At 59.7% G+C, this 26121-nt stretch overlaps 1 protein-coding gene across 1 annotated transcript; it reads left to right on the forward strand.

Moving 5' to 3' along the window:
• The first annotated feature begins 342 nt into the window (after positions 1-342).
• MTCL2 (microtubule crosslinking factor 2) lies at positions 343-24665 on the forward strand. Its single transcript, XM_083873340.1, has 16 exons — positions 343-415; positions 8221-8445; positions 9964-10122; positions 12601-12663; positions 15328-16560; positions 17531-17650; positions 17825-17950; positions 18307-18537; positions 18685-18792; positions 19076-19243; positions 20228-20479; positions 20604-20675; positions 21041-21111; positions 21377-22823; positions 22919-23060; positions 24241-24665. The coding sequence occupies exons 2-16, from the start codon at positions 8248-8250 to the stop codon at positions 24267-24269; spliced, it is 4419 nt and encodes a 1472-aa protein (XP_083729466.1). The 5' UTR covers positions 343-415; positions 8221-8247; the 3' UTR covers positions 24270-24665.
• Positions 24666-26121: the final 1456 nt, after the last annotated feature.

Consider the following 26121-nt stretch of genomic DNA (forward strand, 5'->3'; position numbering starts at 1 on the left):
GGCGGTGCGGCCCAAGGGCCGGCGGCACGGAGCCGACACGGCGGCCCCCGGGGCCAGGAGAGCGGCGTCGGGACCCCGCTCGGTGCCCGGGCCCGGGCCGGGGGCCGGGCTGACCGACAGCAGCTCGGAGGTGTCGGACTGCAGCGCCTCGGAGGAGGCGAAGCTGCTGTCGCTGGAGCTGGGGCTGAGCGGCAGCGATGGCGAGTCCCCGGGCAGCGCCCCGCCGCCGCCGCCCTCGGCCGGAGAGGCGTCGCCGCTGCCCGAGGAGCCCTCGGCCGCCTCGGTGGGCAGCAGCCGCCTGCAGCTCAGCACCTCGCTCGCCTTCTCCGACCTCACCGAGGAGCTGCTGGACGCCGGCACGGACGGGCTGCTCCGCGAGCTGGAGGACCTGCGCTCCGAGAACGACTATCTCAAGGTGGGCACGGTTGTGGCGTGGCATCCCTGGCACGGCTCGGTGTGGAGTGGCATCCCTGGCACGGCTCGGTGTGGCACGGTGTCCCTGGGCAGCAGTGGTACCGCATGGCATCCCGGGGCGTGGGTCAGTCAGGGTCGGCATCCCTGGCTCTAGCGTGGTTTAACGTCCCAGAGCTTTGCAGGGTATCTGAGGGCATGGCTCAGCGAGGTGCAGCATCCCTGGCCTTAGCATGGCATGGTGTGGAATCCCAGGGCAGGGGTCAGCCTGGCTTAGCATCCCTGGGCACAACAGAGAATCCCTTGTCATCGCAGTGTGGCATCCCCGTGCACAGGGCAGCATGGCACAGCACCCCTGCCATCACAATGGCATGGCACAGCATGGCATGGCATGCCAAAGCATGGCTCAGCATGACACAGCATCCCTGGGAATGGCATGACGTGGCATGGCACTGCCTCCCAAGGTGTAGCTCAGTGGGGCACAGCATCCTCAGGTCCAGCCTGGTGCAGTTCAGCATCCCAGGGCAAGGCACGGGGCACAGCTCAGCTCAGGATGGCCTGGCTCAGCCTGGCCTGACTCAGTTGAGCAGCACAGCACAGCACAGCACAGCATGGCTGGGTGAAGGGCTTGGCCTGGCTCAGCCCAGCATGGCATCCCTGAGCGTGGCACAGCCAGGGCCGGCCTGGAGTGCCGTGGCTGGGCTGGACTTGGCACAGCACAGCATGGCTGATGTAAGGCCTGGTTTGTCTAAGCCTGGCATGGCCACGCTGAACTTAGGGCAGAGCTCAGCTTGGCACAGCATGGCCCAGCTGGGCATGGTCCAGTGTGGTGTGGCTGGGCACTGCTCAGCTCAGTGTTCATGGCTTGGCACAGCATGGGCCAGGTTAGCCAGGCATGACCCGGCTGGGCATGGCTTGCCCTGGCACAGCACATTGGGTGCAGCACAACCAAGCCTTGCATGGACCCAGCTTGGCATGGCAAGGCTTGGCACAGCCTGGGCTGGCACAGCCTAGCAAGGCACAGCTCAGCATGGTGTGGATGTGCTCAGCCCTACTGGGTATCCTGGGACACACTATGGCATAACCTGACCCCGTGTAGCTGGGCATGGCCTGGCAGTTGGGCATGGCTCCCTGCTGCTCTCCCTGCCTGCTGCTGCTGCCAGACCCTGGGGACATTTTCCAGCTCTCTTCTTCCCAATGGTTCCTCTGCTCCCTGGGGCCTTTTTCTGGGTCTGACTGGTTCATAGAGGCGTGGTTGAGCCAGGGCAGATGTGCTGTGAGGGGACAGGGACACAGAGCAGTCCCACCTCTGGTCACACATCAGCCTGATGGGCACCAGCACCCACCAGGTGCCACATCCTGGGGGGCTGCAGGGATTTTGTGCCCTCTGCTCTCCTTCAGGGTGGAGCTGTGGCTGAGCTGCTTGGGCAGTCACCTCCTGGTGAGCTCGGGGCTGGGTACCAAGTCTCCCCAGCTGCTCTTTGGGTCCTACAGATGGGAAGTCAGGCCAGCTCTCCTCTGCTGCTGCCCAAGTTTGTGAAAGTGTCAGGATTCCAGCCCCGAGGTAGGCACTGGGTGATGCGCTGGAAGATGCTCAATCAGGCCCTTTGTCCATTAGCAAAGCCCCAGTTCACAGCTGGTGTCCCAACTCCTGCCAGAATTAGCAGCAACAGCTTAAGGGCTTTGATTTACTGGGAGCTGGAAAAACACAGATGAGGCCCCTGGGTTTCCAAGAACACGGTGTGAGTGCTGCCATTCCTGCAGACAGAGCAGAGCTTCCTCCATTTCCGTGAATTCCTTCCTGACAAGCTGCAGGCCAGCAGGGTGGCAGTGATTTACCTGCCCTGAGGGGTGGCAGCTCAAATCCCCTGGCCAGGAGCAGTGGGAGAGGGGAGAGCAGCTGGAGGCATGCACCAAGAACGGCCATGGGGACGCTGGTGGCATGGTCCCTTCTTTGCCAGCACTTGTGTCTCCTCCCTGACATATGCATCCTGCTTATATCCGTGTTTCCGTGTTGTAGCTGGCTTCTCCTCACTCTGGAGCAGGAGGTGGTTGGGGTGCTGCCCTGGCTCCAGCTGGGCAGAAGCCCAGAGCACACACCTCTTGTGTTCCAAAAAATGTTGGAAGATTTTCCCTAGATTCTCCAGCAAGGAGCAGGAAACTGGGCTGGGCTGCAGCAGAGTGCTGGCTTGTGCCATCTGTGCTAAAAATTCAGGCATTTCAGGACTTAAAACAAAAATAAAGCCCTAACCTGAGGGATTGGCACTGCCCATTTTGCCATGCAGTTCTCCTCTGCTCGGGTGTGGATGAATCAGACTGATCCCAGGTGACTTATTTCCTAGGACTCACCCAAAAAGCTGCAAATGAGTATTTTTTTCACGTATTCATCAGCACCAGCTAAAACCTAGTGCGTATTTCGAGCGGGATGAGGATTTTTGGGGGTGGGAGGGCTTTGGTGACGTTCTGGCACGAGCCAGGCGTGTGTGGTGCTACTACGCCCGTGTGATGCACGCTGGGCTTGGGAGCTTCCCAGCAGAGCTCCAGCAGTGCCAGCTCACGTCCCATCTTCCCTCGGCTGCCATAATAAAACCGACTTCTCTAGGCACACTTCACCCATTTCTCTTTGCAGCCCAGATTTGTGCAAGGCCCCGCTCTCCTCCCACTCTGGGTGCACTGGGCGGGCTGGGATCTCCTCTTGTCCCTGCTCTCAGGCCTGTGCACCTGCTGTGATCCCCCTGAGGGGGCTATTCCAAGCCTTTCCCCAAAAAGGGCTGTTTTCACAGGCAGGCTGGCAGGCTGGTGAGGGAGGAGGTGGCTTGGTGTCCTTGCCCTGGCTGGCTGTTGCTGAGCCGTGCGATGGAGAGCAGCTCCCAGCCCTGCTCAGCAGGCTGGAAAATGTGAGATGTGATACGGCAGCAGCTGCAGAGGGACAGGCAGACAAAGAGTGGGCACGGGAGGGTTTGGAGCAAGGGGAGGGGATGCCTGCAAACCCTTTTCTCTGCTCTCCGATGGAAGGGCTTGAGGCAAGAGCAGTGCTGCCTGCCCTTTCCTGCTGCCTGTCCCCCTCCTGCTGCCTGCCCTGAGGTGTCCCACATCCCCTGGGGCTCACATGCATTTCCCAGCTCTGTGGAGAAACATTCAGAGTGGCTGGGTGCCTTGTTTCCCCCAAGGTAGTCATGCCACCAGCAAGAGCTCTCAGAACATCCCACAGGGGTATTGGGGGCTGTGTCTGGGCAGCCTGGTTGGCACCGAGTCCCTGCTCTGCTGCTGCCCAGATCCTGCCTGGCCACAGGGGCAGGGACCCTGCCTGGGAGTCCCAGTAAACCACCTGCAGAGCTGGGGAACAGAGCTCTGTCAAGCAGCCACCCTGAAGGGGTTTTGAAGCCTCCTGCCTTTTCAGATTGTGCACAACATGGGTTGGGCTGCAGAGAGCCCCCAGCTGTTTGCCTGGTAATTTATGGGGGCAGGTGTAAAGCTGAGAAATGTTGATTTTTCCCTCACTCCCATTGCCAAGGGGGAGCTGCCATGCCAGCCAGGGGCAGGGATCAGCGCACAGGCTGCTGCACTGAGCTCCAGTGTGGCCGGTGTTTGCTGCCAGAGCTGGGCCAGGGCTGCTGTTAATGCACGCAGAGAAACCCTTGTGTGTGACATGGCTGTGCCTTGCCCATCCTTCCACCCACTGCACCCTGGCATGGCCTTGTGGTGTGCTGCATCACGTTTTCTGGGTTCCCCTTGCTGGCAGGGGACATGCCTGAGCACCCTGGGCAGTTTCCTTTAAAAATCCCCTCTGATTTCATTTTTTTTTCCCCTAGCAAATTCAGGCATAATTCCCCGTGCTGCCTGACGGGCGCTCAGAGTTAATTGAAAGCTGCTGCTTTTGTGCTGTGATCTGGGAGGAAGGCGTGCTTGTTGCTCTCCTGCACGGTAATCCCCTCTCTGCACGGGGACCGCGGCGAGCCGCAGGCACACCCGCTGCCAGCGCCGCACAAAGGCGCCTCTGCCAAACATCCAGGCAGCCCCCACCCTTCCTCCTCCTCTGCTGAGCTTTGGGGGGAAAGCTGGAGGGTGCAGGCAGGGCTGTGCCCCCCAAAATAATGCCCACACCCGCCACAGGCAGGCTGCTGCTGCTTGGCTGTGCCCCAAAGGGATTGTGCTGCCTGCAGCACCACAGCCAGCCATTGCTGCACTGCATGAGCCTGTTTTGTGTCCCTTGCTGTTTTCTGCCTCTTGGAGATAGCAGGTCCTGCTGGGGTTGCACAGTGTGTGTACTCTGCTCAGAGCTTGCTGCATTCTTGCAGGTGCCAAAGTCAGCATGTACTCCCTTTGGGCAGGGGATCCGAGGATTTAATTCGGCTTCTGCACCTGTAACAGGGCTGGGCTGCACTCTGAGGTGTGCTCTGCCGTCTCCACTGGTACCTCTGCTGCCCTGTCACTGCTCAGGGTCATCACCCTAAAGCTCAGCCCTTCCTGAAAGAGCTGATGTCCTTCAAGTGCATGTGTGGACACAGCTGTTGCCTCCTCCTGCTGTAAAAACGCATGGTTTCTTTTTCCTGAGCTGGAGACAGGCAGTTTGCATCCCACCTTTCCGCTTCTTAGTTTCCTTAATAATCTCCCCGGGGAGAGACAGTGTCTCCGAGGTTTGTGCAGAGGAGGTTGAAGGGAGGTTGTCTCTTGAGCTGCTCCACTGAGCATAACCTGGCTCCTGCAGCCACGAAATGGGGTGTTTGCTTCTGCACACGATCCCTGGGGCATTCAAATGAGTCTCTCTGGACTGCAGATTCCCAGCGTTCTTTCCGAGACAGGGGATTTCTGGTGTAAAAACACTGTGAAATCTTGGCTGCTGCAGAGATGGGATGAGCGGGATGCAGTGGTGGGTGATCCTGGAGGACAAGCAGGGGAGCAGCCCATGGGGCTGGGAGGCTGTGACTCCACAGAGATGGGCACCTTGTTGTTTACAGGGCAAGTGGCCCAGCAGGGCAGCCCCCAGGGGCATTTGTGTTGGAGAGAAGTAATTTATCTCCTTCTCAGTGTTGCACTCCTGTCACTGGTGTTACTGGTGTCACTGGTGGTCACCAGTGTTACTGGTCTCACTCGTGTTATTTGTGGTAACTGGTGTCACTGGTGGTCACTTGTGTTCACCGGTGTTCCACACTTCATTTAACATCACTTACAGTGCTCCATGCTCAATGCCACCTCTGAATTTGGGGTGTTTCTGTGGGGTTCCTCCCCTCTCCTGGTTCTGCTCTCACCTAAATCCAAATGGATTTTTTGCTGAGTTGGGCATCAACTCCAGAAAATGTGCAGGTGCAAAGGGTGAGCCTCCATGGCTATTGCAGACCCCTGAAGCTGTGACCCCAGTGCACCCCATGTGCTGCCTTTGCAGATCAGTTCTGTCCTCTAAGCTCTCTTCCAGTTTGCTGACATTTTTCCTCTCTCCAATCCTAATCCCTTTACTGTGGTTTAGCACCATGGCTTGCCTCCGTGGGGCAAACTGGGGCAGGCTGTGCGCCTGCCAGGCTGCATCCACTCAGAGGATTTATCTGTGTTACGGGATGTGGGTGAATTCCTGCAGCTGGAATGAAGACAGGCACTGCTTTCCCAGCCCCCAGTGCTGCAGATCCCCCCAGCCCCACTCCATGGCTGTACATCCAGGCTTTGCCCAGGCTGGACACGGCCTCCCCCTAAAATAACGGTTGCTACAACCCAAAGCATAAACAAGCAGGAGCTCTTAGCAGGGCAAGCCCAGGCTTCCTTCCAGCAAATTCAAGATGTGGTTGGGTTTTTTCCAAGGTCCCTGCTCCCTGCCCTGCTCAGCTGCTGCCTGGGAAAGCCGCATGGCAAGTGAGAGCTGGGCTGGTCAGCACTGAAGGAGGATTGCAGTTGTATTCAAGCCACGATTGGCCTGACTTTGGTGGTGAAAGGCTGTTCTCCCCCACCTGCTGCAGTGCACCTGCTCACCTGCAATCCATAATGCCTCTTTTTCCTATCAAAGCTCCCAAGGAATAGATGCCATAAACCAGCTCTCCAGGCTGCTTTGGTTTATGGGGGTTTTCCTGGTGACCCCAAAGCTGTGGCCCTACTGGGTGGGAGGTGGCAGTGCTGGTGGGGGGTTCCAGCTGAGTTTGTCACCCCAGGGTGCATCCCAGCCCTTGCTGGGCTGTCTGCCAGGACATGTGGTTTGTCCCTGGGAGGTTTCACACCTGACATGTCCAGGAGGTTTTATCAAGCATGTCTGCAGTGATGCCCCTTCACTGGACAGTCTCTGGCTGTCCCTGGAACAGCCTGGCCCAGTGTTCCCAGGACCCCCGTGCTCATCTCAAAGCCTCGGGGCTGTTTCTGTTGTGAGACAAAACAGAAGCAGATCTGTTCTCAGGACCCCCTGTGGAGAAGCAGAGCAGTGGAGGGTGACAGGACGCTGGTGGCCATGGAGCTGGCAGCCCAGGCCAGGAGATAATCTGGGATTGTCTAATTGATGTTCCTTCTTTGTCACAAAGTGTTTAAAGCCAACAGTGAGCGACTGTGACTTGTCCCTGCAGCTGCCAGCCCTTTCCTCAGGCTTGGCTTCTCCTTTCGGGGAGTTCTTGCAGCTGGGGCTTTGTCAGGCCGGGTGAGTGTGGCAGCCACTGTGCCAGCCTGGCAGAGCCAGCACAGAGCTGCCATCTCAGGCTCTAGGTCACTGTCATAGCAATGTGGGGAGCAGTCCCCTGTCCCCTCTGCCCAGAGTGAATCGGGGCTGAGCATCCCCAATGCCTGTGCCAGATCCTTTTGTTCCTTCCCTGACCATGCCATGGTGCAGGCTGGCAGGGTGAGCCACTCACTTCTCCAGTGGCAGTCACATTTGGTAGTGTCAGGAGGTCTTTAGTGGCAGGGGTTTTGGCAGGAAAGCAGATGCTTGATCCCTTCCCAGGAGGGATCACTGGTCCCACTGGGTCTTGTGAAGAACAGCTGGTGTGGTGGCTGCAGTGTTTGCTTGGGAGGTTTGGGTTGACACCATATTCATGGTGACGTGGACAGAGCCTGGTCAGTCCCCAGGGACCAGAGGGGACAGTCCTTGACCATGCCCAGTGACCATAGTCCTGTTCTGCATGAGGAGGTGGCCCTGGGGACCCCACAGTAGTCATGTGCCACAGCCCTGGAGGAGGCTTTGGGTCAGTGCTGGTGCCAGCAGGATGTCACCCTTGGCCTGCTGTGACAGTGATGCAATTGCACTGTGCCAGAGGCTCTGCTGTGCTGGAGGAGGTCATTGGGAGAGCTGATGAGACTGGAAGAGGTGGAACAGAGGACCCAGCCCAAAGACTGCTGCTTGGTGGCAAAACAAGGGGCAACTGCTGGTCCCCAGCACTGGTGGCATGTGGTTCATGTCCCCACATTGCCTCTCCTAACAGCTGTCCTCGCCTGCCATCTCCTCCTTCCCTCGCCTGCCTCCCTGACACATCTTTTCCAAAGATAACCTAATTTTTCTCCCCGTGGCTGCTGCCTGAGCTGCTCCTGCAGCTCCTCTCCCTCCCCCACCTTCCTCTTTCTTTTACCAGAAATACTCTCAGGCGCTTTTGTTGCTGTTCCCCCACACCGGGTGACTGGCTCACCCCTGTCTGACAGCACCCAGCTGGCTCTGAGCCTTTTCCTGCAAGGACTGGGCTTGGCCCAAGGGCCAAGTGAAAATGTGAAAATGGCTCATGGGATGGAGGGATGGATGGATGATGATGGATGGATGGATGCAGGGATGGATGGATGGCAGTGGTGGGGAGGTGTCAGAGGGGAAAAGCAGGCAGAGCAAGCTGTGGGCTCTAACACAACACCTCTCCACAGGATGAGATCGAGGAGCTGCGTGCCGAGATGCTGGAGATGCGGGATGTCTACATGGAGGAGGACATGTACCAGCTGCAGGAGCTGAGGCAGCAGCTGGACCAGGCCAGCAAGACGTGCCGCATCCTGCAGTACCGGCTGCGCAAGGCCGAGCGCCGCAGCCTGCGCGTGGCACAGACCGGACAGGTGGACGGAGAGCTCATCCACAGCCTGGAGCAGGACGTCAAGGTCAGCCCAGGATGGCACCTCCCCACCCAGGCAGCCCCCAGAGGGGGTTTCTGATGAGTTGTGGGCATGGAGGTGGCAGGGAGTGTCGGAGTGCAGGGAGCTCTGTGAGGATGTGCAGTTTGTGGGGATGTGCGGTTTTGTTGGAGACATCATAATTCCCTGCTAGCAGTGTTGATGTGGGAAGTGGGGAGCAGTGCTTTCAGCTCACAGGTGATCTGAGGAGGTCCTGGTGGTGGAGAGGGACAGCACTGCCTGACTGTGCCATATGTGAGGCTCATCCTGTTCAGGCTGGAACCCAGCCCAGCCCTGTGCCCCTGGCTGAGCTCCCTTATCCTACTCCTATGGGGATGTGATGGGGCCACCACTGCAGGATGGAGTGTGCAGAGAGGGAGTGTGGGGACCAGGACCCTGCAGGCTTGGGAGCTGCTTCTCTCGGCCATCGGGAAAACCTTGCAGAGCCCCAGGCATGGTGGCACGCGGGGCTGGGGCAGGGACAAGAGGATTTCTGCGGGGTGACGTTGCTTCACCCTCAAGGAGCCTGGTGAGTGTTTGCTGAGGGCTCTCACCAACGAGGCTGCTGCCAAGAGCGGGTGCGGTGGCAGTCGGAGACAGCTCAGGATGGATGTGCAACAGCTCAAGGACTAACTTTGTTTTTTGAGCAGAAAACAGCCAGTCCTGGAGCCAAGACATGCCACAAGTGTGGGGCTGTGAACTTGCCTCGCTGCCCATCCCTGCTGGGGCCCCAATCCCCTCCCCAAACCACCCGTCAGTCCCCTCCCCAGCTTGGGTGCCTGCTGCCAAAAAACACCCCCTCCAGCTTCTCCCTTTCTGGGAAAGAAAGCACAGCCCATCCTCGGGGGAACAGGAGCCCGACCCAATGGCCTGAGATCCCCCAGCCCTGCAGCAGGGTTTGCTGCTGCCTCCACAGTGCTGATATCCCAGGCTGTGCAGGAGACCAGTGGCATTTAGGACAATTTTTGCTGTCCTGCAAATGCAGGAGAGAATGTTTTGTGTTATTAAGCTCCCTTTATGCTGAGGATTGCTCCCCTGCAGGGGTCTGAAGAGGGGGAGCTCTGGGGTAGATGTAGGCACCCTTCATCCCTGGGCAGCTGCTGTTTTTTCTGTAATGTGATGCAGCAGCTCGCCTTTCTCCTGACTGGCACAGCTGCTGCCTGCAGCGACAGGCTGCCTGCTCTGCTGCTGCCTACCAGCCCTTCCAGCCTTCTGGGGGCTTTGCCAGCTTTGTACTATGGGAAAAAGGTGATGAACATCTACCAACATCATGCTAGGGATGAGGAAGGCAGGATTTGGCCAGGGGATGGGGATGCTGGGCAGCCTTGCAGCTGGTGAAGGAACAAGAGCAGTCACAGCACATGACTGAGGGGACAGACACAAGGACCAGGGGGTCTCAGTAACCACCTGGTGGTCTCTGCATGAGGACTGTGGGTGCCCAGGAGCTGTAGTCTCAGCCCCCTGCACATTGTGCCCAGTCTGATGAGGGCCCTGCTGTGTCCCCAGGTGGCCAAGGACGTCTCTGTGCGGCTCCACAATGAGCTGGAGGTGGTGGAGAAGAAGAGGATCAGGCTGGAGGAGGAGAACGAGGACCTGCGCCAGCGGCTCATCGAGACCGAGCTGGCCAAGCAGGTGGTGCAGAACGAGATGGACAAGCTCCGAGAGGTGAGGGGGACATGGGAGGGGGACTGGGAGGTGTCCCCAAGGCTCTGCTCAGAGCAGGTGTCCTGGCCCTGCATCATGGGATCCCCCAGCCCTGCCTGAGTCACTGAAACACAAACCGTGCTACAGATGCTTGTGAAACCCGAGCAGTTCCTGCCCTCGGCACGCTTCATCCCAGTCTGCAGGGTCAGGCTGCCTCTGCCCCACCCAGGGGGGCTACAGGACTTCCCCACTGCACTGGGGACACTTTATATGTCCCTGGCCGCTTGCTCGGCCCAGCCCCCTGGGCCATGCCCAATTCCATCTCCAAAGCTCCACATAATGTGGGGGGTCCCTGTCCCTGGCAGAGAGCCTGGTGCTGGCTGTATCCTGACCACATCCTGCAGCTTCAAACTGGACTGAGATGTCCCAGCAGTGTCCCAATGGTGTCCCAGTAGTGCTGTGGAGCTGGGTGGGTGCACAATCCCCTCTGTGTCCTGGGCAGCCACAAATGTACCCATATGCACAAGTCAGGGCATTCCGTGTCATGCTGTGTTTGGGACCAGCTTCTGGCTGGGATCTGTGTCAGCCTCGGTGACAGGAAAGGCATCCTGGTGACAGCATGGACTTGAGATCCGTTGCAGCCCTTGTAACCCACTTCCCTACTGCCCGGGATGCCTTTGGTCCCGGGGGAGCCTCGGGATGCATCTCTGCTGAGCCATCAAGGCAGTGTGGGGGAGGAGACACGACCAGGAGAAGGCTCTCACTTCCCCCACCGTGCTTCCTGTGCAAGGCTTGGGATCTCTGGGGCCATCCCTGCTTAAAGCTGAGCCCAGCTGCTGGGAAGCTGCAGGACCCAGCTGTTCCCATCCCCTCTCAGGTGACAGGAGCAGCGTCCCCCACACGGGTGTCTTGTCCCCGGGCTGTGCAGCCCCGTTAACAGCCGTGAAATGGGTTTCCCTGCAGCCGGGAACACGGGCTGAATAACAAATGGCAGCAGTGGGAGCTGGGCTGGAGCTCTCCCGCTTGGAAAACAGGCAGGGAAAATGGCTGTGTGGTCAGCTCAGCACTGCCTTGCCCTGGCTGAGGAGCATGGGGTGGCTCCTGGCTGCAGCTGCCTGGGCTCTGGGGACACTGCTGCCTGGCATAGGCTCAGAGATGGTCCCCGGGCTCAGGATGGCTCATCCCCAGGCTAGCAAGGGCGTTGGAGTTACTCACTGATTGCAGAGTGCTAATTAGGCAAACATTAGACAAAGTGAGCTAAAAGCCCTCCTCCCTCCCTGCTGCTGCAGGGCACAGAGCCTGGCAGAGCTTGTTAGCAGCCAGAGCCAGGGACTGTGCAGGGCTGCACTCACCCCTCGGGGCTGATTATCCTCCCTTCCAAGAGGTTTCTCCCATAATTGGATAATTGTCTGGGGATCATTCCCAAAGGCGCAGGCATTTTCCCCTCTTCTCTCTCCTAAAGGGGTAGGAAAAAGTGGGATCAGTCTGGGTGCCTCATTCCAAGCCTGCCACACTGAGCTTGGCCCTGATGGGGACCCTCAGGCATGGCCACCCCAAGGCTGCTGCCAGGGTAGGGCAGTGACAGCCACATGTGCCCCAGGGTCCTGTGCCTGGGGCTCTTTGGGGCTGGGGCTGCCCTTTGCCAGCCAGAGTCCCCAGCACAGTGGGGGTGTGGGATGTGATGTGGCACAACCAGCCCCTGGGAGAGGCTCTGCAGCTCCAGCAGCTCCAGGGATGGTCGTGGCCTTAATAGGAAAGCCTGGAGCCCGGCACCTTGGCACAGGCAGCAGCTTACATTTCACAGCTGCTTTCTTTGGCTGCTGGGCCTCAGCACCAGCTTGGAAATAGGTCCAGGGCAGCTGCATGGATCAGCCAGCACTCATGGGAGGCTGTATGGATGTTCTTGAGGGTCTTGCCCCTGCTCCCTTCCCCAGATAACTGCCTGTGCTCTGGGCACCTGCATTTTTACAGTGCTTTTTGTCTGCCTTATTGCTGTGTCTGCCTTCCCCACCTCCCAGCTAGCCTGGACATTGTCCCTTGTGTCCCCCTGTGACCTTGACAGCAGCGTCAGCACTATGCTGCTGAGGGACCAGGACATGTCCCTTGCTTGGGGAAAAGGCGATGGGGAGTGTCATCATCTCCTGCTCTCACACTGAAATGTCCTGAGAGCTGTCCCTTGGCCTGGGGGTTGGATTCCCTGCTCCATCCAGCCCTGACAGGGACAGTGACTCAGCCTCTCTGCTCTCCATGGCTCATTTCCTGCTCACTCCTGCTCTTTCACTGCTCATTTGCCTGCAGGGGGAATTTCTGGCCAAACCTCATGATGTGTTACTTGCCATTCCAGCTCCCTCAGAGCAAAGGGCTCCTTCAGCCACCCGGGCTTGAGTGTTTTCCTGGGGTCCATGAGCATCAGCACTGATGTCTATCCACACTGACTGTCTGTCTGTCTGTCACTGCTGGGGTGCAGTGCCATAACTCATAACTCTGTTCCTCCTGCAGAACTCCCTGAAGAAGCGAAGCTCTCGCTCCTTGGGCAAGACTGAGAAGAAGCCGTCAGTGCAGGTATCAGCACCTGGGGACACACCACAGTGAGCACAAAAACCCCAGGTCACAGTGCCAGCTGGAGACTGAGCCCAGACCAGCAGTAAATCCGGGCATGGCAGCGCCATCCCCTCCTTGCAGGGCTTTACAGAGCTTTCCTGCCCCTCAGAGCCCCTGCATAAGAGAGGGATTGATGTGCTGGGCCATCCTCTTTGTCCTCAGCCGCTCCCTTGTCTCATTTATCAATGGAGCAGCAGTGGCCTGCAGCGGCTTTAACCCTTTCCCTGTGTAAGGAGCTGAAGGAGTTTGGCTTTTACATTGCAAAGCTGCTTCTGCTCTTGTGGCTCTTGCAGCCCGTGCCCCTCCTGCCAGTGCCACCAGCTGTGCTTGAGGGTGGTGTGGGAGCTTCACAGGGTCTGGGGGAGCAGAGAGTCCCTGTAGGGGTGGCTGGAGGCCACACCACTCCTGCCCCTCCCAGGCTGCACAGGGAAGGGGGATTTGCCGGTGGCAGCAGGATTTCAGCTGTCACTTGCTGTTGAGCTGAGCTGCTGTGACTCGCTAATGCTGTTACCAGGGCTCGGAGAGGAAGAGCTGCTGTTGCAGGGATAGAAAGGCAAGAGGAAAAATCCTCTTTCAAAGGCAAAAGACCTGAAGGGTTTATTTTTGGGAACGGATCTGCACCCCCAAAGCTGGGACACAGAGGCAGATCATATAGTAAACACACTCCTGACATGCTGCTGAGTGTCTCATGGCAGGAGCCCTGAGCAGCCCAAGGGGTTTGGGTGACCTGTGTCCTTCTTGGCACAGACCCTTCTGTGCAGCCACAGGATAGAGACCCCCCAGGCCCTCAAACACTTTCCCCTTCAGTGTTTATTTATCACCTCCCTTTAACTCCATTCTTGAGAGTCCTTTCTGGCCAGCTGATGGTTCCAGCATCCTTCCCCTCATTTCCCCAGAGAGCACTTACAGCCAGCTCTGCCCTGAGCTGAGGGGGCTCCCCCATCACCCCCTTCCTGAGGCCAAAGCTCCTCATCTGTCTCCTCCTAGGCAGGAGAAAACAACCCCAACCCCCTCTACTTCCCACACCCCCATGGAGCCAAGACCCTTCAGTTTGGGCTTGCAGGGTGGTCCCAGTTGTGTGGTGGGACAAATGCTGCAGGAACCCTGGGCTTCCCCAGGTGCAGATGCCCCTGGCTGTGCCCCCCTCAGCTCCCTGTCCCCACGCAGCTGTGGCTGGTGGCCCTGTGGGCACAGATGCTGTGACTCATCAGTGGCTTCCTGGGCCCCTTTCCTGCCTGGCCGTGCTGGGTGAGCATCAGCACTCCCCAAAAATGGAGCTGGGGGGGACAGACTCAACACTGAGGTCTGCCCAGGCCCCAGGAGCACTCCAGGTGGGCTTGGGGACCATGTGTGTCTCTTTGCTGATGCCAAGGCCTAGAGGGACACACTGGGTTGCTGCTTTCTTTTTTTTCTCCCCCTGGAAAAACAGGAACTGAGGTCATGTCTGCCCTGCCCGCACTGGCCCTCCCCTAATCTCCTCACCTAATTAGGGGGCACAGCTTTAATGCGTCTTAGTGAGGTCGTGTCCCAGTGCACAAGCATGGAAGTGCAGCAGGGTGGTTCCTGTGGTCACAGCAGGACATTTAGGGAATAAAATGGCATCCCAAATTCATGGGAACCCCCTTTCCATCACCCCTGGCCTTGTTATGAGCAGTCCAGGAAGCCTGCAGAGTAAATAGTGCTGCAGGCTTTGGGGTGAGCATGGGCATGGCTGGGGGGTCTGGGGGTCCAGAGCACCCATAGAAGGGGACAGTTTGTTTTCTCCGGCCAAGGTAAGGGAAAAGGGGGTCAGTTCAGCCAGGCAAAGAGCTGCCAGGGTCAGCAGCCACCCAGCCAAAGGGCTTGGCCACCTCCAGCAGTGCCCAGCTCCAGTGGGTGCAGTGAGGTGAGGGTCACAGAGGGACCAGCAGGTCCCTTCCTGGCACTGACCACACCAGAGCTCAGAGCACTCGAGTGACCCCAGGGCACGGGAAGCTGTGAGCTGGACGTCAGGAAATCCTGGTCCTCCATCCAAAAAGCTCACAGAGCAGAGAAACGGTCTGTCTGGGCAAACAGCCAAGATCCTAACTGCTAAATAAAAAAGGAACACATGGAAAAACGGTCCTGAGAAGCAGAGGAGCTTGGGAAGGGACTACTGAGCTGATGCTGAGGCTTTGCCTGGGTTTTCAATGCCCTGGCAAACTGGGGGTTGGGACTTTGAGAGGTTTTCAGCTGCTTCTCTGCTCTGTGATGAGAATGGGGGACTGAGTGAGAGGAGCAGAGCCTTAACGAAGGCATTGCAGTGCTATTTTTGGGGAGGAAACCTCAATAACCCTGTGGAGTCTTGAGAGCTTTCCCTTCCCCTCTGCCCTGTTGTGGATCAGGCTGGACTTGGTCCACACATCCCTGGTGGTGGCTCAGTGTCCTTGGGCAAGACCCACCCTCATCCAGGGCCTCCTGTCCTGTCTCCATGTTCACCCTGAAAGCTTCCAGGATGGATCTCAAAGCTCTTCCCCCTCCAGGAGCAGAGCCAGCAGCTTCCCTGGGATGACTGGGGTGGGAGGATGACATGTCCCCAGGGCTCTCTGGGAATCACCAAGGCCCCTGGGAGCATTTTTCTGATACCCATCCTCTCTGGGTCCCCAGGAGGACAGCGCAGACCTGAAGTGCCAGCTGCATTTTGCCAAGGAGGAGTCAGCCCTGATGTGCAAGAAGCTGACCAAGCTGGCCAAGGAGAACGATGGCATGAAGGAGGAGCTGCTGAAGTACAGGTCCCTGTATGGGGACCTCGACAGCTCCCTCTCCGTGGAGGAGCTGGCTGACTCTCCCCATTCCCGGGAGGCCGAGCTGAAGGTCCACCTCAAGCTGGTGGAGGAGGAAGCCAACATCCTCAGCCGGAGAATAGTGGAGCTGGAGGTGGAGAACCGCGGGCTGCGGGCGGAGATGGATGACATGAAGGGCCAGGGGGACAGAGACCTGCCGGGGCAGGACACGCGGTTCCTGGCGGGCATCTCCAGCTGTGGGGACGCGGGGGACACGGTGGCCGAGCTGCGCCGGCACCTGCAGTTCGTGGAGGAGGAGGCCGAGCTGCTGAGGCGCTCGCTGCTGGAGCTGGAGGACCAGAACAAGCTGCTCCTCAACGAGCTGACCAAGTACAAGTCGGACCACGAGCTGGACGTGACACTGTCGGAGGACAGCTGCTCGGTGGTCAGCGAGCCCTCGCAGGAGGAGCTGGCCACAGCCAAGGTGCAGATCAGCGAGCTCAGCGGCAAGGTGAAGAAGCTGCAGTACGAGAACAGGGTGCTGCTCTCCAACCTCCAGCGCTGCGACCTGGCCTCCTGCCAGACCACCCGGCCCATGCTGGAGACGGACGCCGAGGCCGGGGACTCGGCACAGTGCATCCCCACCGCCGGCTGGAGGGACAGCATGGGCGGCAGCGAGGCTGACGGGCAGGACAGGGGGCTGGGCAGTGGGAAGGTGCCCGATAGCCCTGCCAAACTGCTCAAGCCCAAGGACCTGGAGACCTTGCTGGGCATCCGGGACCAGGCAACGCTGGTCAGTAAAGCGATCGATGTCTTGATTTCGGATGCCAACGGGTTCACCTTGGGGCTGAAGGCCTGCCTGGACAACGAGTGTGCAGGGGTGCTGCTGGGCGAGGCGGTGGGCAGCAGTGGTGATGGCCCCAGCGATGCCAAGCTGATGAACGTGCTGCTGATGCGGCTGGGTGTGCTCCAGCAGGACCTGGGCTGCTTCGTGAGGAAGGTGGACCACCTCACCAGCGGCTTCAAGGAGCACATGGACTCGTTCCCCTTCTCCAGCCCCAGCAGCCACGACGTCACCAAAGAGGGGCTGCAGAAGGAGCATTCCTCTGACTTCCAGGTACGGCTTCTTCCCACATCCCTCTCAACAGCTGCCGCTTTATTTGCCACCACGTTTCCTCCTGCTTTAATGGAGCAAACCCTGATCCCCAATGTAACCTCCCTCCTGCCTCTCCAGAGCAAAATCCAAACTAACACCTCACTGCATGCCAGTGGCACCGGGGACGAGGTAGGACTCTGCTCCAACAGAGTGTGCCCAGGGCAGGAGGCAGTGGGCATCCTGGCACAGGCTGCCCTGCCCGTGGCCAGGGGCTCTCAGGTGCAATCCCACCTTAGCAGGGGCTAATGTTTTGGCTGCTCTCCCTGGCTTAGTCCAACATTGTGTTTCAGAAGCTCTTTGCATGATGGGGATGAGCTGGGTGGGAGGAGAGCAGCCTGCAGCCCCCAAAAGCAGCCCAAATTTCAGGGACCCCACTTGCAGGAATCCTCCATCCCCAGAGGTACCCAGGCAGGGTAATTTGGAGAGCAAAGGCTTCAGGGCAGATCAGCATCCAAGGGAGAACACCTTTGGAGCAGAGCAGCTCATGCCCTGCTGTCTTGCTGTTCTCAGGGGTTCCAGTTCGTGCCCGGGTCCAGGGATGTCAGTGGTGGTCGGGGCTGCAGGCACAAGCCCCTTTCTGGAGCACACTCCCTTGTTCAGAGTCCTATTGTTCTGCATGTGGTCCCCCCAGCCCAAGGTCCCAGTCTCCCCAGCCACTGCATGGCACCGTAACTGGTGTTTGCACATTTTTTCCCTCTTTCTCTCTTTTCTCCCCCTTTACCCAAACAATCCAGGCCACGTGTCTCCTCATCCTGTGTTTCCTTTTGGTTTCCGCATTGTCTCCCGCCATGGTGATGAAGCTCCTTCTCCTCCTCATCCTTTTTGTTGTCTTGTAGTCCTTTACTGTTTCAGAGACCCATTGTTTTGTTTTCTGGCTTTTTTTTCTTCCCGCTCTTTTGGTTTGTTCTCATTAACTTGCCCACGCATGCAGCAGCCTGATTTTAGGGACGCCGACCCTTTCCGCATCCCCCTCACCAAGGACACGGACCCCGCCCATCCCCGGAGCTACAAAACCTGCCGGGCTGAGGAGAACGATTCCTACGCCACCGAGGTATGACAAGGCTGGGAGCCAGGTCCCCTTGGCCAGCGGGGTTGGGGACAGGGCTGTGGGACGGGGTTGACCCTTTTGAGAGCTGGGGAGACAAGGGAAGCTGCAGAGTTTGGTCAGGGAGGGACACAGGGAAGTGCAGCCCAGCTTTCCCATACCCTTCCTGGGCTGTTACAGATGAAGGAGCTGCAGCTGGTGCTGTCAGAGGCCAACGAGAGCCTGCGGGGGCTGCAGGAGCAGCTCTCACAGGAGAGACAGCTGAGGAAGGACGAGGTGGACAACTTCTCACAGAAGATCTGCCAGGTGAGTAAGTAACAGCTTCTGCCCCTGGGAGACAGCTGTCCTCAGCCCATGGCAGTGCCACCTCCAGCCTGAGCCCTATGACCCACCTGGGGACCTGGATGTCACCTGGGAGCACACACAGCATGTCCCGTTTTCAAGAGCTGAGCACACTCCTCCTTGCACATGGGCATGGAGCCATGCAGGGCTTCCCTCACAGGACTGCCTCAATGGCCCTGCTGTCCCCAGCATGCTCCCAGGGTTGTGCAGGTCCCCCAGATGGGGATATGGGGCTGGCACTAGGCTCAGCCCAGACCCTGGTGGGGAGGCATCACAGGCTGCCACCAGTGCCTGTCCTGGAGCCACTCGTCTCTCCACAGCTGAAGGAGGACCACCAGAAAGCACTGCTGCGACGGGAGTTTGAGCTGCAGAGCCTGAACCTGCAGAGGCGGCTGGAGCAGAAGTTCTGGAGCCAGGAAAAGAACCTGCTGGTGAAGGAATCACAGCAGTTCAGGCAGAGCTTTCTCCTGCTCTTCATGAAGCTCAAGTGGTTCCTCAAGCGCTGGCGCCAGGGCAAGGTGGTGCACAGTGAGGGCGAGGACTTTTTAGAGGTACAGTGGGCTGCCATGGAGGGGAGACCACACTGTTTGGTGTGTCCCTCATGGCCCTCTACCCTGCCCAGAGCTGTTTGGGTGTCCCCCATCCCTGCCCAGGGGCTGTGGGTGCCCATATCACCCCAGCCATGATGTCATCCACAGGTGAACAGCATGAAGGAGCTGTACCTGCTGCTGGAAGAGGAGGAGCTAGCCCCGCAGCAACAGGCAGACAACAAGATGTGTGCCGGGGACACCTGGACCCCCAACACGGTGAGCAGGGTCCCCACCAGCCCAGGGGGTGGATCAGCGTAGGATCAGCCCCTGCTGTGGCTGTGTGGCACAGGGTGATGGCTCCTCTCAGAGTGCGCGGCTGGGTGGAGATGCTCCTCCCCAGCATATCACCCCTGGGGATGGTCCCCTGCTCTGATGGCTTCCCCCATCCCTCACCTTGGCAGCAGCCTGCAGGGCTGGGATTCAGAGAGAGCAGCTCCCCCAGAGTCCCACCCTGCTGGGTCCCCTCCTGCTGCCTGTGCTCACCCCTGTTCTCCTGCAGCCCAACGAGTGCATCAAGACTCTGGCAGACATGAAGGTGACCCTGAAGGAGCTGTGCACGGAGCTGCGGGAGGAGCGGCGCGGTGCCAGCGAGCTGCAGCAGCAGTTCACCAAGGCCAAGGCTGCCTGGGAGATGGAGCGTGCTGAGCTCAAGTGCCACATCGCCCAGGTGGGAGCCCTGGGCACCCTGTGGGCTGGCAGAGCTTCCCCATGCCTGCTGGGGGGCTGGGGGCCTGCCTGTGCCCTGTGCCAAGTGCTGGGCTGGGAGCAGGGTGGCACTGTGGGAATCTTAATTAGCAGCCACTCAGGCAGGGGGGTTTCCATGGCAACGGGGCTGGCATGGAAATCTGACTGTGGAGCAGCAGAGGATGCTCTTTATTCCTCTGTGGGGAGGGTGGGATGGGACAGGGGCTCAGCATCCCTGAGGCCAGGCAGCTGAGAGCAGCATCAGAGCCCACCTCTCCCCCAGCCTGGGTCACAGCACAGGATCCCTGTGGATGCTGCAAAAGGGATTCAGGGCTGCAGGGAAGGCAGGAGGTGGAGGGAAGGCAGTCTGGGCACTGGGGGAAGCTCCTGCCTGTAAGATGAGTCCCATAAGTTCCTCAGCCCTGTCCTCCCAGTGCTGAGAGGTTTGCACTCATGCTGTTGGCAGCAGCCCATGGCTGTACATCAGCTCTGCTCCCCAACACAGGCACCAGCACTTTCCAGGCAGGATTTCTCCTGGCACAGCCTGAGTCCCCAGTTCCCATATCTCCTCTCAAAAGCAAGCAGAGCAGCTGTGGGGAAGCACCCCAGTGCCATCCACTCTGGCAGCACTACAGGTGATGTGCCCCTCTCCAGGAGCCATGTCCTGCAAGGAGACATGGAGAACAAGGAGCACAGCCGGGCAGGCAGGACATTCAGCCTGTGTCCTGCTGAGTGACCATCTGCTGGGCCGGCTGGCATGACGTGGCTGCAAGCCAGGGCTGGCCATGGCTTGGCTGTGCCATGGGCAAGCCATGTTGTGTGTGTCACATCCTTGGGGACATGATTATTGCCCAGCCTGGCAGCGTAGGACTGGCACTGGTCAGCAGGATGCCTTGCCTGTTTGCTGGAGGTGTCCAGCACCACACTGGAGCCATGGTCCCTCACAGCCACCACCATGTCCCCACAGCTGGAGTCAAAGGCAGGCAAAGGGATCGCGGAGCGTGCGCTGCCAGACTGGAAGGTGGCACTGAAGAGGGAGCGTGAGGAACACCAGCACCTCCTGGCCGAGTCCTACGGTGCTGTCATGGACCTCACCAAGCAGCTGCAGATCAGCGAGAAGAACTGGAACCAGGAGAAGGTGGAGCTGCTGGCTCGCTTCAAGGAGGAGCAGCAGCAGGCAGAGCAGCGAGCGAAGGACTTGCAGAACAAACTTAACCAGGTATGGTGTCCCCCATCCTGCATGTGTCCTCCAGCCTCTGCTGCTTGCCCCGAGAATGTTTCATGCTTTTGCTTGCCCAGCATGGCTCATGTTGCACCTGTTGAGTGACCAGTACATTCTCCAGTTGCAGAAAGGATCCAGTCCATGGGCATTGAAGCACTCTGAAATGGAGAAGCATGGCAACAACTGGAAAGAGGTGGGTAAGAGAGGGTGCAACTCTCAGGATGCTCTTAGGGCTAAAGTCTGTGCTAAAGGTTAGATGAGAGGATATGTGAACCCCAATTAACACCCCCTTAAACAGCAATGAGGCTGCAAGGGAGAGCACCAGGAGAATGAGAGGACATGGCTGAACCCCTGGAGCTTCTGTGGGGTTATAAAAAGCTGATTTAAAATAGATGTGGTTGCAGCCAGCCCTGTGCAGCCCTGGGACTGCTGTGCCTCAGTGTGTGGGGAAGCTGGTGGTGCCAGAGGGGAGCGGGATGCAGCCCCTGAGGTCCAGCCCATCTCTGTGCTCTGGTCCTGTGCTTGCTGACCCTGGAGCTTTCTCCTGTGCCCTCCTAGGCTCTCAATGAGAAAATCACAGACAAGGAGACAATCTCTGAAGCAGAAGCCAAGGGAACCAACCTCAAAAGGTGAGTGAGTGTGCTGGTATCTCCACGGTCCCTGGAACACAGAAGGGGTCCCTGGAACACAGAAGGGGCCCCTGGGCTTGACATCCCTGAGAGTCATGGGGAGATGCAACCATGTTCCAGGACAGTCCTGGAAGCAAAGGGCTCCCTGTGAGGAGCAGGACTGGGTGCCCAGGAAGGTCCCACTGGGGTGGGAGCAGAGTGCCTCAGCTGTTCCCCAGCCCCCTGCCCTGCCTCCTTTTGATCCTCATCCTCTCATCTCCTGCAGGACCAAGTCTGTTTCCTCCATGTCAGAGTTTGAAAGCTTGCTCGACTGTTCTCCCTACCTCCCTGGAAAGACCGTGCCAGGGCTGGGTGACCATGCTCGGGGCAAAAAGGCATCCTCAACCACCCAGATGCTGCCCAATGGGATCCGGGACAGCGCCAGCCTTCCTCCCTCAAACTGTACATATGTGAATATTGAACAACCTGCCCCTGACAGCCTGGCCAAGGAGAAGCTGGGCATCTCCTCCTGGGACTACTCACGGGCAAGCAGCCTCTCCGGGCACGACCCAGCTCAGAAACAAATCCAGAGGAGCTACACGGCGCCCGACAAGACGGGGATCCGCATCTACTACAGCCCGCCCGTGGTGCGGCGGCTGGAGGCGCCTCTGGTGCACAACAAGGAGGGCAAGATCATGATCGAGCCCGGGTTCTTGTTCACCATGGCCAAGCCAAAGGAGCCGGAGGAGTCGGCCAGCGCCGAGGGCACCTACAGCCAGTGGCTGTGCAACTTCTCCAAGCAGCAGCAGGAGCTGCTGGACGGCGGGGCCGGGGAGAGCGCGGTGCCGCCGGTGCCTCGCTTCCCCTCCTCGCTGCACGACCTGGAGATCTCCGGCAACATGAGCGACGACATGAAGGAGATCACCAACTGTGTGCGCCAGGCCATCCGCTCCAGCTCGCTCGAGAGGAAGGTGAAAAGCACCTCCAGCCAGACGGTGGGGCTGGCCCACGTGGGCACACAGACCATCCAGACGGTGAGCGTGGGCCTCCAGACCGACCTGCCCCGCGGCGCCGGCGTGCACGGCAAGAGCTGGTCCCCGCGCAGCTCCTCCCTCGTGTCCGTGCGCAGCAAGCAGATCTCCTCCTCCCTGGATAAGGTCCACTCCAGGATCGAGCGGCCGTGCTGCTCCCCAAAATACGGCTCTCCAAAGCTCCAGAGGAGGTCTTCCTCCAAGCTGGACGCCTCCAAGGACAGGAGCCTGTGGAACTTGCACCAGAGCAAGCAGAATGGCTCTGCCTGGGCCCGCTCCACCACCACCCGCGACAGCCCCGTCCTCAGCAACATCAACGATGGCCTGTCCAGCCTGTTCAGTGTGGTGGAGCACGCGGGCAGCACTGAGTCCATCTGGAAGCCGGGCTGCCCCGAGAGCAGCCGTGCCAAGCCCGAAGCACCCAAGTATGGCCTCGTGCAGGAGTTCTTCAGGAACGTCTGCGGGCGGGCACAGAGCCCCACTGCCCCCCAGGAGAAGAAGGAGGCCACTGGGGAGGAGAGCAAGAGAGCTGAGCACCCCAGCCCCGCCACCCACCACCCAGCCGAAAACATCTCCCGCGTCTTGAACAAGAAGGTCCTCAAGCAGGGCAGCTGCGAGGACCCCAAGCCCTCGTCCCCTGGCCAGGGCAGTAAGGACGCAGCCCTGCGGGACCCCGACCTCATCTCGGCCATAGCCAGCGAGGTAACGAGGCACGGAGCCCCCCGGGGTGTCCCGCCGTGGCGGCGGGCACGGTGCCTGACCCCTCTAACCCCGCTGTGCCCTGTCTATCTTTGCAGGACACGGCGTGTGACTGCAGCTCCCAGTCCCTCACCTCGTGCTTTGCCCGGCCTTCCCGCTCCGCGGTCCGCCACTCCCCCTCCAAGTGCAAACTGCACCCCGCGGACGCCCCCAGGGCGGAGGAGAAGCCGGGGGCCTCGAGTGAGTGAGGACGGGGGGCCGGGGGACGCAGCGTGCCTGCCATCCACTGTCCTGCCGGAAGAGCGCCCGCGCTGAGCCCGCGGGGCCCCTCTCGGAGGTGGCGCGGGCTCATCTGTCTCCTAAACGTCCCCCCGGCCCCGGGGACGCTTACGAAGCAGATGTGGAGCCGGAGGCTGCCGGTAGCCCCGGGATGTGGGGACCCCCTGCCAGGGTGGCTGCATCACCTCCCGCCCACGCAGAGCCGGCACCGGGGGGTCCCGGCCGGTGCCACCGCGCCGGGAATGTCAGCCGAGACCCCGCTGTGCCCAGGGCTGGCGGGCGCTGAGACAGGGACAGCAGCCAGGGGAGGCTGCTGGTGTCGACAGGGAGGGCTGGGCTGAGGCGCAGCGGGGCGGCTCTAGGGAAGGACTGGCCGAGGGGTGATGCCGCTCCGGCCCCGCGCACGGAGAGTGCCGGCTCTGGCTGCTGCCAGCGCTGCCCGCCTGCCGGGGCTCGGGCACATCCTGCCAGCAGCATCCCGCGGGCCCATTGCGGGGCTCGGGTGCATCCTGCCAGCAGCATCCCGCGGGCCCATTGCGGGGCTCGGGCACATCCTGCCAGCAGCATCCCGCGGGCCCATTGCGGGGCTCGGGCACATCCTGCCGGCATCTCCCCGCGGGCCCATTGCGGGGCTCGGGCACATCCTGCCGGCATCTCCCCGCGGGCCCATTGCGGGGCTCGGGCACATCCTGCCGGCATCTCCCCGCGGGCCCATTGCAGCGCGGTTGCATCAGCCGCGGGCCGCGTGTGCTTCCCTCCGCAGGAAGGAGGCGGGAGGCTCCCTGTGGTCACCCAGGCTGCGTTGCCTGCGGGGCCCTCCCCGGCCACCCTGCTGCTCTGGGGGTGCTGCTGAGGCCCTTGGCTGCTGGGAAGGGTGCAGGTGGTCCCCAGGCTCCTCCGGCTGCAGAGCTGGGATCGCTGGGTGCACAGCGTGGGGAGAGGTGGCCTGTGCCTCTGTGTGTGTGTGTGCACATACCCTGCTCCCAAGGGGCTGTGGTGCCCCTGCCTCGCACCCACCTCCCTGCTTGGGGCCACTTGTAGTTATTTCTCCTCCAAGTGCTGAATATACATATTTCTCTTTTTTTTTTCTTTTTTTTTTTTTTTTTTCCCTCCTCTTCTGGCTCTGCCCAACTCCGGACAGCCTGCAATGTAAAACCAAGTGCATTTTAAAAAAACCGAAATGAGCTACATTGGAGAGGCACCAATTGGATTAAGAGATTGTGGGTTGGGAGGCTGCAGCGTGGCCCGCGGTCTGCGCCGCCCGTCCCTCTGTCACCACCAGAAAAAGCCTTACCCAGGGAGAGAGGGAGCAGCAGCCACAGCCCCACGGCACTGCAGAGCTCCTGGGGCTGGGGGACTGTGACCCACCCCACACAGAGCGGCCTTGGTGCCTCTGTGCAGCTCCAGGAGGGAACAGAGATTTCTGAGGCAGCTGCCTGACCTATTTTCGAGCTGCCTGCCAGGGGCCAGGCAGGGATTCACCCAGATGGAGCTGCCTGCAGGTGCCTGGGGCTCAACACATTGCTCTGGGGCTGTGTGCCTTGTTCTGGGGCTCCGTACACTGCTCCAAGGGCTCTGCATTGCTCCAGGGGCTCCATCCACTGCTCCAAGGGCTCTGCATTGCTCTGGGGCTCTGTGCAGTGCACCAGGGGCTCCGTACACAGTTCCAAGGGCTATGTGCACTGCTCTGGAGCTCTGTACAACACTCTGAGGGCTCTGTGCGTTGCTCTGGAGCTTTGTACACCGCTTCCAGGGCCTCTGCACATTGTCATCTCGAAGTTTCTCTTAAGAACTGCTGGTGCTGCCGAGGCTGCTGCCCTCTCCTGTCCAGCCGCTCGCTGCCCACAGCATCACTGCCACGTCGCAGCCTCCATCAGCATCTCCACGACAGCCACTCACTGCCTGTGTCTCCGGACACACCAGCATCAGCCAGGGCCCAGCAGGCCCAGCACCGATGGCCTTTTGCTCCTGCGGCGCCTGGCCGGCCCCTGGGGGCCCCTTGTCACCCGGGTGGGGGACACTCAGGGCAGGTGCTGCTCACCCTCACCAGCAGCTGGGGCCGGGCTGTGTCCCTGCCTGCCATGGAGGAGTCGGGTCCAGCACTGCCACGGGCAATCTCCTGCTGTACATAGATCCTTTTGGGGTGGTTTCTAGCATTTTCATGGATAATTGGGGTTTTGGTTTGGTTTGTGTTTTTTTTAAAAAACTCTCTACTTTTTGGAATGTGGTTTCTCATTTTTACAACTGCCTTTTAATTATTTGTAATATTGGTCAGTTCTGTCTTACTCTGTAAATAATGGTGCTGGGCATTTCCCAGGGGGGCTGAGATGAGGCTGGCAAGGAAATTGTGGGGAAAATTTGCTTAAGGTGTGGAGGTGGCTGATTCTACTCCAGCCCCTCCGTGGATTCTGCCCCTGTCCACATGCCAGTGCCCAGCCTGGGGTGAAACCCAAGGTGTTCTGGGCAAAGCCACGCTTGCCCCTGCCCTGTCCTCCTGCTTCCTCTCACCAGCCCATGCCAAGGTCGCATGAAGGGCACCTCCTGCCCTGATGACAGGCTCTCTGCCCGCCCCATCCTGCACCCCTGTGTCATGCCTGCTTGTTGTGTGATGAATAAAGGCCCTGCAACCCCTCACCCCCACCCTTGGTGCTGCCTTCCCATGCTGTGGTGGGGGGACTTTGCTGCCTGTCCTGTCTGGGGCAGTGCTGCTGCAGAGGGAGGTGTGGGGTGACACGATCCTGTCCCTCTGTTCCTGCCATCCTGTCTGCTGCCCAGCCCACACATGGTGTCCCATCTTCTCCTCACCCACCTGTCTGTCCCTGACACCATCCCCATGTGCTGACCCCAGCTGTGCCACACCACCAGGGCTCCTTTTTAAGGGTCCTGATTGCCAGCACTGTCACCCCCCACCAGGTTCCCCTCAGCTCTGCACTGTCCTTGTGATGCTGGTGTTTGTCACAGCTGCCCTGTCCCATCCCAGCCTGCACACACACCCACATCCCCCTTCCTCTGCTGCCCATGG

This window comes from Zosterops lateralis, assembly GCF_965231275.1.
Source record: "Zosterops lateralis genome assembly, chromosome: 16".
NCBI lineage: Eukaryota > Metazoa > Chordata > Aves > Passeriformes > Zosteropidae > Zosterops > Zosterops lateralis.

What these genes read in the sequence shown, in the direction of transcription:
- MTCL2 (XM_083873340.1), top strand. Translation starts at nt 8,248, where the DNA reads ATGCTGGAGATGCGGGATGTCTACATGGAGGAGGACATGTACCAGCTG. An exon ending in AAGGGAACCAACCTCAAAAG is followed by an intron (nt 21,112 to 21,376) that starts GTGAGTGAGTGT and finishes CATCTCCTGCAG; the next exon opens with GACCAAGTCTGTTTCCTCCA. An exon ending in GGAGAAGCCGGGGGCCTCGA is followed by an intron (nt 23,061 to 24,240) that starts GTGAGTGAGGAC and finishes AACTCCGGACAG; the next exon opens with CCTGCAATGTAAAACCAAGT.